At 38.3% G+C, this 16,607-nt stretch overlaps 1 protein-coding gene across 3 annotated transcripts in view; it reads right to left on the bottom strand.

Annotated features, from left to right (window-relative positions):
• Positions 1 to 7,109: 7,109 nt before the first annotated feature.
• The window catches only part of LOC144699755 (casein kinase I), a 56,814-nt gene continuing 47,316 nt past the window's right edge, over positions 7,110 to 16,607 (bottom strand). The window contains exons 9-10 of one of the 3 annotated variants that reach the window (XM_078570966.1): positions 12,616 to 12,675; positions 7,110 to 8,922 (exon numbers count right to left, since the gene is read on the bottom strand). In XM_078570966.1, coding sequence (XP_078427092.1) covers positions 12,646 to 12,675 — 30 coding nt within the window. In that variant the 3' untranslated portion in view covers positions 7,110 to 8,922; positions 12,616 to 12,645. Of the gene's footprint in view, positions 8,923 to 12,615; positions 12,676 to 15,362; positions 15,435 to 16,607 lie in introns of those variants that run through there. The other 2 variants (XM_078570964.1, XM_078570965.1) reach the window with 2 other exon arrangements.

Genomic DNA, 16,607 nt, shown 5'->3' with positions numbered 1-16,607 from the left:
CCAGATAGCATTGTACATGCTCCTGATCCACAAGAAGTTGTGCTGTTACTGAATTTCTTGGATTCTTCGACTGTGTCTGTGAAGCAAATTAGAAATTGGACAAACAGAGAACCATTATTGTCTAAGATCAGAGACTTTGTTTTGCAAGGATGGTCAAATTCACCTGTATCTGAAGATGTGAGACCATTCCATGCCAGAAATACAGAGTTAAGCTGTCAAGATGGAATTTTGTTGTGGGGATCAAGGGTCATTGTCCCACCACAAGGTAGAGAACCACTCTTGACAGAACTTCACAGTGCGCATCTAGGCATATCAGAGATAAAAATGCTTGTGCAAAGCTATGTCTGGTGGCCAGGCATTGACAGTGACATTGAAAGCATGGTCAAGCACTGTCTCCATTGTCAGCAACAACAGAAGTTGCCTGTTTCAGCCCCTCTGCATCCATGAGAATGGTCTGGTCAACCCTGGGTAAGACTACATATCGAATATGTAGGACTATTCTTAGTTACCATGTTTTTGTTGATTGTAGATGCACATTCTAAATGGATTGATGTATATGAAGTCAGATCACCAACATCAAGAAGCTGCATCACTGTTTTAGCATACATGGCCTACCTGAAATTGTTCTTTTTGATAACGATACAGCCTTTACCAGCACAGAGTTTCAGAAATTCATGAATCTAAATGGATTCAGACCATAGAACCATAGAACCATAGAAAAGTTACAGCACAGAAGGAGGCCATTCAGCCCATCTTGTCCATGCCAGCCCGAGGACACCCAAGTCCCCTTTCTAATCCCACCCGGCCCATAGCCCTGCAGCTTACAGCACTTTAGGTGCAGATCCAGGTACTTTTTAAAAGGGTTTAGAGTTTCTGCCTCTGGCACCAACTTGGGCAGCGAATTCCAGATGCCCACTACCCTCTGCGTAAAAAAGTTCTTCCTCATGTTCCCCCTGTACCTTCTGCCACTTATCTTGAACCTATGTCCCCTGGTTCTAGAATTCTCCATCAAGGGAAACAATTTTATCCTGTCCACTCTATCTACTCCCCTCATAATTTTGTACACCTCAATCAAGTCATGTCTCAGCCTTCTTTGTTCTAAGGAAAATAACCCCAACCTATCCAATCTCTCCTCATAGTTACATTTTTCTAACCCTGGCAACATTCTTGTAAACCTCCTCTGCACTCTCTCCAGAGCTATTACGTCCTTCCTGTAATGTGGTGATCAGAACTGCACACAATACTCCAGTTGTGGCCTCACCAGTGTTTTATACAATTCCAACATTATATCCTTACTTTTATATTCTATACCTTTGCCAATGAAGGAGAGCATTCCATATGCCTTCTTTACAACTTTGTCTATTTGAACTGCTGCCTTTAGGGACCTGTGTACTCACAGATCTCTCACTTCATCTACCCCTCTTAGTATATTCCCATTTATTGTGTTATCCCTGTAACTGTTTGACCTCCCTAAATGTATGACCTCACACTTCTCTATGTTAAAATCCATCTGCTACTTTACCGCCCACTTCACCAACCCATCTATATCGTTTTGGAGATTATGGCTATCCTCTACACTATCCACTACTTGGCCAATCTTTGTGTCATCTGCAAATTTCCCAATCGTGCCCCCCACGTTCACGTCCAAATCGTTAATATATAACACAAACAGCATGGGTCCCAACACCGAGCCCTGTGGAACACCACTCGAGGCAACTTTCCATTCGCAAGGGCATCCGTCAACCATTACCCTTTGTTTCGTGTTACAAAGCCAACCTTTTATCCAGTTTGCCACATTACCCTGAATCCCATGGGCTTTTACTTTCCTGACCAATCTGCCACGTGGGACCTTGTCAAATGCCTTGCTAAAATCCATATACACAACATCCACTTCACTATCTTCTTGTCACATCCTCAAAGAATTCTATCAATTTTGTGAGGCAAGACCTTCCTTTAACAAATCCATGCTGCCCATCCCTGACTAGTCCATTCCTTTCCACATGACAGTTAATCCTAACTCTCAGGATTGATTCTACTAATTTGCTCACCACTGATGTAAGACTAACTGGCCTATAATTGTTTGGCATTTCCTTTGATCCCTTTTTAAACAATGGAACTACGTTTGCATTTCTCCAGTCCTCCGGTACCTCCCCTGTATCTAGTGAAGATTGGAAAATCATCCTCAGAGCATCTGCTATCTCCTCCCTGACTTCCTTCAGCAGCCTCGGAAACAATCCATCAGGTCCTGGTGACTTATCAACTTTCAAGGATTTCAACCCTTCGAGTACTTCCTCTCTCTTTACGATTATCCCATCCAATGTCTCGCAGTGTTCCTCCTCGACTACTATATCTACATCCTCCCTTTCCTTTGTAAACACGGAGACAAAATATTCATTCAAAACCCTTCCCACAGCCTCTGCATCTACACACAAGTTTCCATCTTCATCTCTGATAGGTCCCACTTTTTCCTTAACTAACCTTTTAGCATTAATGCATTGGTGAAACATCTTTGGGTTATCTTTAACTTTACTTGCCAATCTTTTTTCATGCCCTCTCTTTGATTTTCTTATTTCCTTTTTTACTTCGTCCCTGCACTTCCTATATTCGTCTAGGCTATCTGCAGTGCTTAGTTCTTTGTGCCTATTGTATACTTTCTTTTTCTGTTTGATCTTCCCCTGTATTCCTCTAGACAACCGGGGCGGGGGGGGGGGTCTAGGTTTGGCAGTACCACTCTTATTTTTGTAGGGGACATGTCTATTTTGTACAATTAGGATCTCGCTTTTTAGTGCTTCCCACTGGTTTTCTACTGTTTTATCCTCCAGCACTGCTGTCCAGTCCACCTCAGCCAAGTCCCTTCTCATTTCTGCAAAATTTGCCTTCCCCCAGTTCAAGACTTTTACTCCTGCCTTATCTCTGTCCTTTTCCATGGTAATGCCAAATCTAACTGAATTGTGATCACTGTCCCCGATATGGTCTCCAACTGTCACTTCACCCACTTGCCCTTCTTCGTTCCCCAAGACTAGGTCTAGAATTGCATCTCCTCTCGTTGGGTTTGTCACAAATTGGTTGAAAACATTTTCCTGGACACACTGCATGAATTTTTCTCCCTCAGTGGCCCTTATATTGTTTGAATCCCAGTTGATATTAGGATAGTTGAAGTCTCCTACTATTATTGCCCTCTTGTTCTTACAAGCAGAAATTTGCCTACACATTTGTTCTTCTATTTCCCTTTCACTATTTGGGGGTCGGTAGTATACTCCCAGTAGTGTGACTGCCCCTTTTTTATTTCTAAGCTCAATCCAAAAAGCCTCGTTTGTTGACCCATTTAGTATATCATCCCTTCTCACAACTGGAATTGATTCTTTAACCATTAGTGCTACCCCCCTCCTTTTTTATCTCCTACTCTATCGTGTCTGAAGACTCTATTACCAGGGATATTAAGCTGCCAGTTTAGTCCCTCCTTTAGCCAGGTCTCCGTTATATCAATGACATCCTGCTGCCATGTGTCTACCTGTGCCCTTAACTCATCTACCTTGTTTGTAATACTCTTTGCATTGAAGTATAAACAGTTTAACCCCGTCAATTTCCCTTGACGTATTAAAACAGTCCCTTACCATCCCTCATCAGATGGTTTAGCTGAGAGAGCTGTAAAAGCTTTCAAGTCTGGTATGAAAACGTTATCCGAATGTACTCTAGAACCTCGACTTTTCCACTTTCTTCTCAATTATCGTACAACCTACAGGTTCAATACAATCTGAATTATTGATGAAATACTGTCTAAGTTCACGGTTAAGCCTGATGTTTCCAAATTTAAAGGGGAAGGTAGGGTGCAATCAGAGTAATCAAAAATTGAACCATGATCTACACAGCAAAGCTCGCACAGTGTAGGTGACACACTATTTGTGCAAAATTCCAGAAGTGGACCTTGTTCGGTTCCTGGAACCATTGTCTCAGGGACTGGTCCATTATCTTTCCAAGTGCAAGTGGGAGATAGAATTGTTTGTAAGCAGGTAGATCATATTCGTGCCAGAGAGACATTCCAACAACCAACTATTCCACCGGTGATTAACGTCAAACTGTCAATTTCTGAGCTGACAGATCCATCTAGAATAGACATGCCCATTGTCTCTGTAGAGTTGCCAAACTCAGAAGTGCCACTTTCTAATGATGTGTCTCGTGCTGCAGTTCCAAATCCTGTTGAGGAATCTCAAGTGGTAGAGTTACACCACTCTAGCTGTATAAACAGAGCACCTCAGAGACTTGATCTTTAATCACTTGAAATTGTATATATGTATATGTTGTTGGATATTCAAATGTTTCCCTGTAAATAGAAATTGTAAAAAAACTCGAGGGAGGAAATGCAGTAACTGAAGGTATAGCCTCTTCTGCTGTCTATCAGGGGTCATGTGATGTTCTGGAAAGCTCCAACCAATGAGCCCTAAGCGCGAGCAATCTGGGGGTTTAGGCTTCCTGATGAGAGTCTTGATTGAGCATGTAGCACCTGAAAAGCTTTCTGTAATAAAGTTTATCTGTTTCTTGTCAAAACCTGCCCACTCCATTGTCATTACAGGCACCATCTGGCAGCTACTTCAACAAAGGTAGCAACTTTAAGTCTAATGTTTTCAAAAGCAAATCAAACTTCACAATATGAAGAACAGTTTTGTAACTAGATCACACGGATACTTAAATTTAAGAGCAAGTGTACCACCAAATCAAATGTTCTTACATGGAAATATGTGCATTATTTGCAAATAAATTGATCATTATCCTCCCTTCTTTCAACTATTTGCAAAATATGGTTTACCAAGCATCTAGCTTGCTTGCAAAAGGAACCATTTGAGAACTAGAAGCCAGCCTTAGAGTCAGAAGATTCAAGCTTCACTCTATTTATGGGGGTGAATTTTTCCCTGTGGCAGGCAGGCTGTTTGGGAGCAGGGCCAAATTAGTTACTGCATTTCTATTGCATCAATGACTACACTTGAAAAGTAGTTCATTGTGAAGTGATTTGGTATGTGGTGAAAAGTGCAATATAATTGCAATGTCTCCCTTTACAAAAGCTTGAAATAGACACAGCACAAAATATTTTGACAATAAAGTAATATCTTAGAAACGTCCTCTTAATATAGCATATACAAAATGGTCATCCTTTTGAGGATGCTTTTCCATCCTCATGCATGGGGTGGTCGTTGAAGACTTGTTGAAAGATTGAAAGATGCTGCACTTTCTGGATTAGTAGAAAAGTTATGCTTTAAATGAGTCATTATTTGTGAGGGTTCTAACATTGTGATTCTACATGTTTAAAAAGTCAAATCACAAGGCTTGCTGCAAGTGCCATTATTCTACTTGTGGACAGAGAAGGGCACAGCTGCTGACTCATCCATTTTAGCCCGGTTCCATTTCCCCACAGGCAATGTGTTGTAGTGTTCATTAATTTATCGCACAGAATCCAAATGCAGTTGTAAAGAGGTTATTTTCTCCAATTCCCAGTTTGAATGAACTCTCAAAGCCTTGAATTGGTGTCCCAATTAACAAAGGAATGCTACACATCTGCAGAAGTTGGCAACTGGCCACAGCACAACAGATAACCACCAGAAATAAAAACAGGTTGATAGCTTCCACATTACTGAATAAAGATGGAGCTTAAAAATGCTTGCATTTTTAGTTAATTATCTTGCAGAAAAGAATGCTATTTGACAACATTAGTGTATCTCCAGGGAGGAGTATATTAATTTTGTTTACAGTTTATACTCTGAGCCTTAGGTTAATTATCCAGTCGCATGAAGTCAAAAGACGAAGAGAGGGTGTGAACTTCAACAAGGGAATAGAGCACTAGATGAATATATGAAAATCACAGAAATAGGGGGTCAACAAGAATTGATTTAAAATCATCAGCCTGCTAGTCTTTAGCTGCAATTTAGTTTGAGAAAACGTAATGCAACTTTCTTTGACTAAGACTTCCATCTTGCTGCAACTGTTACCATCCTAATACATAGCAGATCCCCAAAGATATGAGCATCTTGTGCTGGGAAGTTTTCATACATGAAATATCTGACATCAAGTCTCTGCAATAATTAACCAATGATTTAATTTGTAGACTGTTTCAATTTATGATATAAATAGAAATACATATATGTATATATACACACACACACACACAAACACTGCACCATTGTATAGATCATTGATATCAACACACTAGTTAGTTGATTAATCAGTTTGTAATGGAAGTTTCCATTTTACTGTCAATCTTAAAGTTTTGCTAATCAATAAATTTACTTTTGTAAACTGGCACGTCATTTTATTATTTGAAAGACATTTTGATATTGCTGCTAGATACTGATTAGAAATGTTGTATATGATTACACTAGTAAATGTGTTAAATCCATTAAAATAAGAATTGAAATTGCCTTTTTAAAAAAAATCTGAAAATGATTAGTTCAATACAGAAATCCTATATTCGGCAGACAACTGTCACTAGTCTAACAATAGCTGCATTGTGGGGCTAGGCTGATTCAAACGAGAGAGTTGATACTTTGACCAGGGGAAACTGAGATCACCAACATCCAATAGCTAAATTACATTTAAGGATAGGGCAGCTTTTTGTCTAATATCAACAAAGCTGAAAACCAGTTTAAGATTATGGCTCCAGACCAATGGCTTGGTAGTCAATCAGCATCTTTTACTGGAAACTTATCCACGTCAATCCATTTTGTATCGTGCAGATGAATTATTAATTAGTTGTAGCATCTGGGTGTTGCGGTGTTCCGTATTCTGAATACCCATTTGGAGGCTGGATGTTTCCCTTGGGATTGAATGAAACTGTTCAAAATTCCAATCATTTATCCAGGATTCCAATAAAAAAAACTGGACAATTCTTTGTGAAATGCAAAGGACTTGAGGCTATAATTGCAAGGGGGTTATAGAGCACACACTCCATTTGTTTCCAAACTTTAACAAAAGAAACTACTGCAAACTTTATAAAACTGTACACACGAACAAGGGAAGGTTAAGACTTCTCATTAAAGTTAAATTGAAAATAAACAAATATCCAAAGCTTTAATTACAAAGGTGCCCTAACTTTGAATTTTAGAGCAATACAGAGAACCCAGTACAAGTCATTATGAATTTATTTACATTTTTAAAGTACACAAATACAGCTGCAATACAAATAGGTTACCAGTATTTCTTAACCATTACACAGGATATACACAGACATTCTACAGAGGGGTAAATCAGCCACCCAAGATCATGGTAGTTCATTTGCTTGAAAGGAAAATTGGAGGAGTCCGATATCTTGGAGGCACCACCAGTTTGACAAATCAGTCGTAGGGAATCTTCAAGTTTCTCCTTACAAATCTTATGGGAAATATTAATTTAACCACAAACATTTACAACAAAACCCCCACAGGACTATTTAAATGAAGGGAAGAATCTTAATGCAGTAACGCCAGTTCTCGCTGTGTTCCTGTTTAACATGTCAGTGTGCATGCATCAAGAGTAAGGCATTTGACATGTAGCCAGATACCCTTTCATGCTACCTCCCAAGAAGCTGATGAGAAATGCAAGTGTGGCTGATAGAAAAAAAAAATAATAAAACACACATCTATGAGTTCTTCCATCCCCCTCAGTGTGCTACCCGGAAGCTGTATATAGCAACCATATTATGATACTCCATTTTTGCCTGAATCCCAGTTAGCTTTCAAAAAAACCTTCAAGCTGGGTCCACCAGCGCCACATGTAAACATTTTAAAAACAAAGTAGGATGTTTTGAAGCATGCGCATTGGAATGTATAGATTCATCAGCCCTTATAAGCTAATGGCAGAATTCACATTTTTACTGTACAAGTCCTTCACAGCTTTTTGGTTAAAAAGCTCTTTCTACACCTAAGCGATTAATGGAAATGCAATAACTCCTTAGGCTAGGGAACCCCAAGAGTAAACTCGGTACCAACACTAATCAGACACACTAGTTTTAAAAATAACTGTCACCAAAACACAGCTTTATCATTACTTTTTACTTTATTCTTCCACATTTTGATTTTTAAGGTCACATTTTCTGCTGGACCTTGGCACTGCCATTTTCTTCCACACTGCTTCTGCCTAGTATGTTGGCAGCTTCTTCCACAAGACAGAAAATGGCTTCTGGCACCAATGATCAGTTTTTATTATGATAAAAAAATAAAATGTGGAAGTTAAAAGTGCGCAAACAACCTAGATAATAAAAACCAAAAACATTAATTGATACAGTGTGCTACCAAAAAAGGGAACATTTTCAAACTCAAGTTTAATACAAAAGACTGGAGAAAGCTTTAAATAAAATCAGCTGCTTTTAAATTCACAAACACTCATTGCCAACCCTATGTGTTACAGGATTTTTCAAGTCAATCAATCTCCATTTCAGATTCTCAAACCTATAAGAGCATCACATACATAAAAGCAGGACAACATTCTACTTATCTACATAGATGCTGCTTTCAATTTTAGCAGGCTGATACAAAATATTTAAACTGGGTAAAGATCTACGGTTGTACAGTAGAGTAATAAAAGGCTACATAATGCCAATCATGGAAGGAGAAGGGATGGCGATATCTATTCTATTTGCGGTCAATTCTGTAAACCGTCTTTAGAGTTGTCCCTGCTACTGAAGCAGTGGGCGCAATCTTTTAACTTGTATTTTACACTGCAGTCAGGCAAAAGGTCTCCTTGCAAAGGCGTTCTTAAAGAAAACTTTTTAAAAAAGTTTTCCTTCCGCATTTTAGTTAAAGGCATCGAGAGCTTCATTTCATCAGTTTGCTTTGTAGGGGGTCACGAGTTTCAAGGTTAGAATGGGACATCAGCCATGCATTGTCCGCCCTCCATGGTGAGTCATTTTCATCGAGGAACAGCGGAATGGATGCCGCTGGAAGTCACCCGGGCTGGGATCTGTCCAAAGAAGCAAACAAAAAATTAGTTCCTTATCAGTTCACAATGTTAATGTCTAACCACTGACATACATTGTTAGGGGAATGTGGATCACAAATGCAAACACAAGAAAGCTGCATAAAGTGGGATACAGCCCAAAAAGCTATTGGATTAATACTTTCTACAAATCCATGTTCCAAGCAGTTATAACTTAGGGGATATTCAAATTTTTATAAAGCATCCTAAAAAAAAAATCAACTAAGGGAATTGGGGACTGGATAGAGCAGTGGGCTGAAGTACAACCTCTTCATCTCTGAAATGTGTGAAGCCAGTCCAGACTTCTGGGATGACATTTTCCTTACTGCCTATGTAGTATGTAAGTGAGCTGAGCTGAGGCACCTTAACCCAATTCTTAGCAGGCAACAGTCAAAACAAAAGAATACCCTCTGAAAATTCTGCATAATATGGGTCAGAGCAAAACCATTAACAGCCTACCTATTGAAATTATTTTTCAGGAAGTTTTCAAATTCAGAAACCACAAAGATGCTGGTGTAAAAGCAATGGAAATATTCCCACCAATACTGAATGCAGCAGGGTGCTATTAAAGCCGGAATCAAGACATGCCACTGGGACTGGTAGCAGAAATTGCAATTTGCATTTTACCCACTGCATATCTGGTCTGGCAATATTTGCCTTGTCAAAATGTAGAAACTATCTCAATCGCCAAAAGCAATAGTGATCAATAGCACTCATCTTCAAAGGCACATAAACAAACCCTAAGAAACTGCTGTAAGATATAGCAGCAGCTGCACGTCCCATAAGATTTCTTCCTTTCAACCAGGGGATAGCTCTAAATAACACCAATATTATTTGCTCAAAGCCAGGGACATTAACTAAGCAGCTATACTTCCGTTTCAGAGAAATTAGTTTCCAGAAAGAAAAAGGTTGAGTGAACAACTTTGAACAGAAAATCCTCATTCCAGATTCTCTCCTACCTTACACTGAAGGGAGATCGCTAAAGGACGAGGTTATTTTGTCGAAACTGATTTCAACAACTTCACTCATGATTTAAAAAGTCATACTACAATATTTTATTTAATAATATTGTTCACTGCATGGGTCCACATGCAAAATACATTTGCAATAGGAGTATAAGAACTAATGAAGCTGGTCACAGTGGAACAGATCAAAAAACACTTGGATGTTGGATTTCGAGCGATTCATTTTGAACTTTCTATAATTTAACGACTTTTGAAATTTCAACTAAATATTGTACATTTAAATTGAAAACTTCATGTGTTTTGAACTTCAAGTGGGTAAGTCTTTGAGGTTATGGTCCTTTAAATGTCACCCAAGAAAATATAGTCATTGGCATTGCACAATGCAAATATTTAAATACAATATCAAAACTACTCCCCAAAAGGATTAAGCACAATTTCTCCAAGTTTATTAAAAATTCACCTCTTTAAGAGGCAGTTTATTCTCAACTCTCTAATTACCCTATTTTGAAATATATTACATTTCTGTGTTTTCTGGTGTCACAGGTATGCATCTAAAGTGTACCAGAGCAAAACCATTTGCAGACTATCTATTGAAATATTTTTCAGCCTGGAAGCATGACAATACAGACTGCAGGAAAATGCAATGGCATTTTCCGCTTTACCTTCGATAAAAAGGCATTTTGAGTCTTTGATGACCATTTAGGGTTTCTGTGGTATGAATCTGTGACAACCATAACAATGTAATAATTAGCCCAGTCATCTCAATGAAAACGCTTAGTGTCGTGGCCACATATCATGTCAACATTCTAATTTGTAGAATCCCAGGTGAAATATTAAGTTTGAATTTACTTCACTTCTCTTTATTGCAAAATGGTTATCAATTAAAATATTTAATTTATTCAGCAGCATCAAACATTAATAATGTTCTGTTATGTTCAGTATTTAAATAAAAACAGATTTGGAATCACCAAAATCCAAAAGGTAGCCCCAGTCTCACTAGTGTATTTGATAATTATGATCCTAACCGTAAGCTTGTACTCAGGCCAATTTGCAGATTTTTGAAGCAGATCAATTGGTAACTTGTAACTGAACTGACTGATATACATCCCTTATACACACCAGCACTGTAATGCTGACAATATGAAATAAAAAACAACAAATGAAAGGGAGCAGTGCTAACAAAGATTTTCACACAGTTATATAGGTAAAAGCTGTTTTTGTTGAACAGCCCCTGGGCAATTCATAGAGAAAAACTCGATAAGTAAACTTGGGGTAAAAACTAATAGGCCAAACCTGAAATGCAACTTTGCACACTGCCTCATGCTGGAGACAGGCACCACCAACACACAATACCAGTTGCTACCATCCCCTTTTTTTACTTTAATTTGTTTAATGTCTTTAAACATTGGACTATGATCTATCAGAACATAATGCTAAAGATCTATTCATTTATTGAACCAGTGTAATTCAAATGGTTGCACAGCAATAAATAACAGCTTAAATTACACATCATCTTCTAATTTCATTTTTAAAGCAAAAATGTTGCAACACAGCAAAACTCCCCCACGCAGAAAGTGAAGTGTTGACAGTAATATTATCAAAGCAGGAGAGCGTGCAACAAGATTTCACAAGCAGATTAAATGGAAATCAAGGCAAAATTTAAGAAGATCAAGTATCACTGCAGAAGTGGTCTACACTAGCTCAAACTGGAAAATGCAAACTAAGGCTCCAAGGAAATACAGCAGCCAGGATGCAGTCTTGGGGTGGGGTGCAGAGGTTACAAGCAGGATAACATGTTACAGCAAGTGATTGAGGAAAAGTATCAGGCAGCATGAAAACACTTTTAGCATGGAAATGTTGAACTACCTTTCAATATCCATGCTTTGAGGGTTTTTCCTTACACACAGACCTGTAATGTAAAAATGAAGCAAAGTCTTGCCCTATTCCCTAACCCCCAAAAGTTTCATATATATGCATTCATATTATTAATCAGAATATCCAGAAATTTATATTGATTACTCAGCCTACATTCATACTGGTGGCACCTGATGCTGCATCCACACTAGTACATATGCATAAGCTATACTCTTTATTGTGCTGGATAACATAAGTTCCATGTATTCCAAAGCTCCCTGTACTGAATCTGATTGAGAATTAATTTCAAAACAGGTCAGGTTTGACCACTCTTGCACTTGTCTTTGAATGTTTGACATGCTCTGCAGTATATTTGGGAAAGCAGCTTTGGAATACACTGTTTACACAAGTTCAACAATATCTAATGCAAAGGCAGTTCTGAATTGACTTTGGGCAGTTACATTTTTGAACCGATATTTAACATACAGTTTCACTGCAAAAGGAGCTGAAGACTCCAGCATAATTAATGCTGCCCTCCTTTCTTGTACACTGTGAATTCAAATTTAAGGACCCAAACTGTACAGGGTGGAATGTAGTACACACATTGAGTGCGAACAAAGCATTAGTGTTCTTTACAATTATATCTGTATAGCTAGCTCTACACAAAAGGTTGAGACATCAATATCTACCTTAAATTGAAAGGTTCACAAGAAGGATCTTCCATGTGGAGTGTGATTATTTGTGGTGATTCCATGGCACTTTGTTGTACTGATTAGACATTTGATCCCTACACAATTTGCTTTAAACCCTACCATCCTTTCTTTTCTACTTCAATGAGATGGGACTGAGATAAACTCACCCAGTGCTGCCTTCAGTGCGTGTGGACCAGCTACATGCCATGCTCGAAAGGGAGGCTATTCTGAGGTGGGGGAAAAGACAGCCATTTGTAATCTGTGCCACTACCCACACAAAAATACCATTGTTAACAATGAGTTGTAAAACTCCAGTAGTTATCCGCACAGCTAAATTAGCAAGTTGGACATGAGAGCTTTAAATTGTACACCATCCAGAGTTTAACGGGATACAGGTTCCATCTTATCATCCTCACTTTAATGAACCAATAAGTCAGCAAGAATTTGGACAACCTGGTCCATGCCTAAAGAAGTGCAAATTATCATGTATATGGGTTTAAACCAATTGTTCGCTCAGAACTCTTAAGAAAAATCCACCGGAGCAGTGGTAACAGCAACATTCTAATTATGAGCACAGGGCTGAAATTTCAGAATTCAATTGTTTTCATATACTAAATAAAACGGTCACTTCAAAGACATCTGCTCTGGCCATCTCTTTGGTGGAATAAGTATCCGTGGATATTCAAAAGCTCTATACATTATCTACTTATGGGTGCAACGCACATAAAATTTACATTTCAACTTCCATTACATTCTCAAGCATGATTCCGCACAACTTCTTTCAAATGACTGTGCTGGTAGTTTATAACTCCTTCACAGCATCTTGAACTAATTGTACACCAAAGCCACATTAGCTTCCTGCAGCACTAGTAACCTGCTGTGAGCCTTTCATTCCCCACAAGCTGAAACTATGAAAATGCACTCTGCTAACCTGGCCTCACTGCCAGGTGCCGAGTTCAAATCAGCTGGTGCCAATACTCAAATTGCAACCAGAACAACCGCCTCCCATTGTCCACACTCCACCAAGCTCACCCAAAACTCTGCTTCATATTCAAACAAGCATTGTCTCCTTCATCTATCACCCGTGTGCTCACTTACATTAGGTCCCAGTCCATCAATGGTTCAAATTAAAAATTCTCATTCTTGTGTTCAAATCCCTCCATGGCCTCACCTATGTATTTCTCTGTAATGTCGTCCAAGGACTTAATCACTCATTGGCTTCAACTGTACAAGTCCCAAGTTCTGGAATTTCCCTCCTTAAACCCCACCACCTCTCTCTCCTACTTTAACACAGTCCTCAAAACCTACCCTCTGATCAAGCTTTTGTCACCTGTGTTAATGTTTCCTTCTTTGGCTTGGTGATAATTCTTTCCATTTGATTACATTCCTGTCAAGTGCCTTGGGATCTTTTACTACATTAAAGGCACTCTATAAAAGAAACTTCATGTTGTTGTATATTACAGGACCAGGGGTCATCCAGAACACCTTGAATAGGTGGTTCATATCATTCAGCATTGTCTAACGCTTGGAAATGTTGTATTAATGGGAAGAAAATAAAGGAAAGAAAACGATAAAATAAGTCAAAAAGGAATAAAATGCATCAGATTTGTTAAGTGGTGGAAGGGTCTGGAGGTCTAACAGAAACAAGACAATACTACAGAACTATTAATACACAGTGTAAACTAAACATCTGTAAATGACTTCAATTTTATTTGAGTAAACTTCATTGTCATGTGGACCTCAACAGTGAAGGCAGTGTGAAGGGTACAAACTGTCCAGGTGCAAAGTCTAACAATGAGGCTTCATATATAAAATAATGCAGCATCATAGGATTACCTCAAGTTGTTGGATAATAAATTGTTATTGGAAGTAGCAGAAACTATATTTGAAAGGTTCTGCCTTCAATTTTATGAAAACATGCAACAAAAACATTATCGGGTTATACAGGTACCATAATTTTATTTATGGAATTATTTCAAGAGCATTTCCCAAGCAACGATATTAACAAAGGAAGTCATTTAATTTCTGTCAGAAAGTCATGATGAATGATTTTCAACCATATTAAAGCTTGATACTTGAGTTCTGGCATGCTGAAAAAAACTATGTTGAAACTCAAACTGTTGGGAGTAAGGGAGAGTGTAAAAATAAACCTATAAAATGGTGCCAGTTAGTAATTTCAATTCAAACAGTTAAGCCCTTTAAATATGCCTTGAAAAATACTTGGTTTCTATGTTTTAGGAAGTAATGCCAAACAGAAAGCAAATGAATCGCACCCTACCCTAAGCTGACAAGGTAAGCTAATACCATTTGCATCAAATACAAAGTGCTCCCATTTTGTACTGAATTACGTGCCATGTTCACACACATTTGCAAAGCCTGTTTCAGCATTGCATATGTGAATGCTGCAAGCAAATGCGATTGTTACTGAAGCACAGGTCACCAGCCTGCACACACACAGCACGCTACAGTCATACCACAAGCCAAACCAGCCCAGCTAATTCAAACTATCGCGATGCAACTTTTCTATTTTCATCAAAATAATCCAGACACGGCAAGGTGAAAGTTTTAGGTGTTTTACAGGCTTCAAATGTATGTTAAGAGCCCTGCTGCTCCACAACAGTGACCTGCAAACAGGTGGGGAGGAAAGCAAGAAAGTTGTGTTCTTCAGGGAAGGCCTTAGTTTGAAATCATTTTTGGAAACAACGTTAATTTCAAATAGTTAGTGATGTGAATTTTTACATTAAAGTTTGCATTTCCTTGAAAAGAGGACACTTCAGCATTATCTATATACAAAGTAAGCAATTGTTTGAAAATTCAAATTACTAGGAAGGTGTGATGTGCATTACACTAGAAATGACAAAGTCAAGCTAAGTGTGGATTATTTCAATTTAAATTACTATCTTTGGAGCCAGTGGGCTATAATCTCATTTTTAAAATTACCAGGAATGCACCCTCACAACCTCCGCCGTAATTCATCGAGAAACATCTGTAAAGGAAAACCAGATGATACACAATTTCTATTTACTTCCACTCAAACCTGTAAAGACAAGCTACATTTGAGATTTTTGGTTTTTTGAGATACTGCTGGAAGGAGTGGGGGGGAGACACGGACGGACAACAATGGACAAAAAACTCCTGCCTATCTATATCTTCCTAGCTGGTAACATTTAGTACATTATCTTCTGCCAAAGGCATCCATTTAAGCAGTTTCTTCCCATAATTTATTTCCCCATTTATAAGCATATCATAAGAGACATCCTGTAACTTTAAAACAAAGTACACTGTCACTTTGAGGGAAGCTGTACAATTCAGTCTAACAATACTTAAAATGCACGCATTGACTCTCCTGTATTGCTGCAGTGTGTATATGTGCAGTGTGTATATGGGCTACAAAAGCCATTTTTATGACTCTCCACAGTTAATCAATTTGTAGCTCAGGTTTCCCTCCCTCCAGGTTCCACAAAAAATAAGAATTCAACACTCATTATTACTGTTAACTGAGTTCTCAAATCATGTGCGTTCTTGGAATTAGTGATGTGGTGTTTGAAGGAATGCAACATTTGACGCTAGGTTCATTTTTTAATAGGTGTACAAAGCCTTTCCTTATCCTTGACATGTATATTTAACCACTTCCTACTTTAAAAGGAGTTTGAGCTGTAAAGAGAGCACAGGAAGGAAAGGAAGTGAAGGAATTATTTAAAAACTTTCTACATAGATAAGCCAACTTCCATTTTATCATTAAGCTTCATGTACAATCAACAACTTACCACTTCCTTATTAAAATGTAAGCAACAACCCCTTAGTGATGAAATGTACATCCAATGGTTCACCAAAAAATATTCTTCTCTGATCTCATTACTTTTCCCATTGACGGCTGTGAACACTTACATCTAAACCGATAACAGTCCAAGCACTTTGAGAATGCAGAGTAACTAAAGCTTATTGAATACGGGCATTTTTTCAAAAGTATGAAATTCTGAAAGCTCTTGAATGCTGGTGTGAGTGGGATTTATGGATCTGATACACAAGTGAAACAGCCTCCAGTTAATCACTCCCTAATATGTCCTTTTTAACTCTAGTTATTGAATAGTACCAATATATTTTTACTGCTAGTACATGATGAAATGTAGGACCTTGAGAAAAAATAAGGGTTCATAAT

Source organism: Cetorhinus maximus, chromosome 24 (assembly GCF_964194155.1).
Source record: "Cetorhinus maximus chromosome 24, sCetMax3.hap1.1, whole genome shotgun sequence".
In the NCBI taxonomy this organism is placed as follows: Eukaryota; Metazoa; Chordata; class Chondrichthyes; order Lamniformes; family Cetorhinidae; genus Cetorhinus; species Cetorhinus maximus.
The sequence above is the reverse complement of the archived record's forward strand: the minus strand, read 5'-3'. Positions and strand labels throughout refer to the sequence as shown.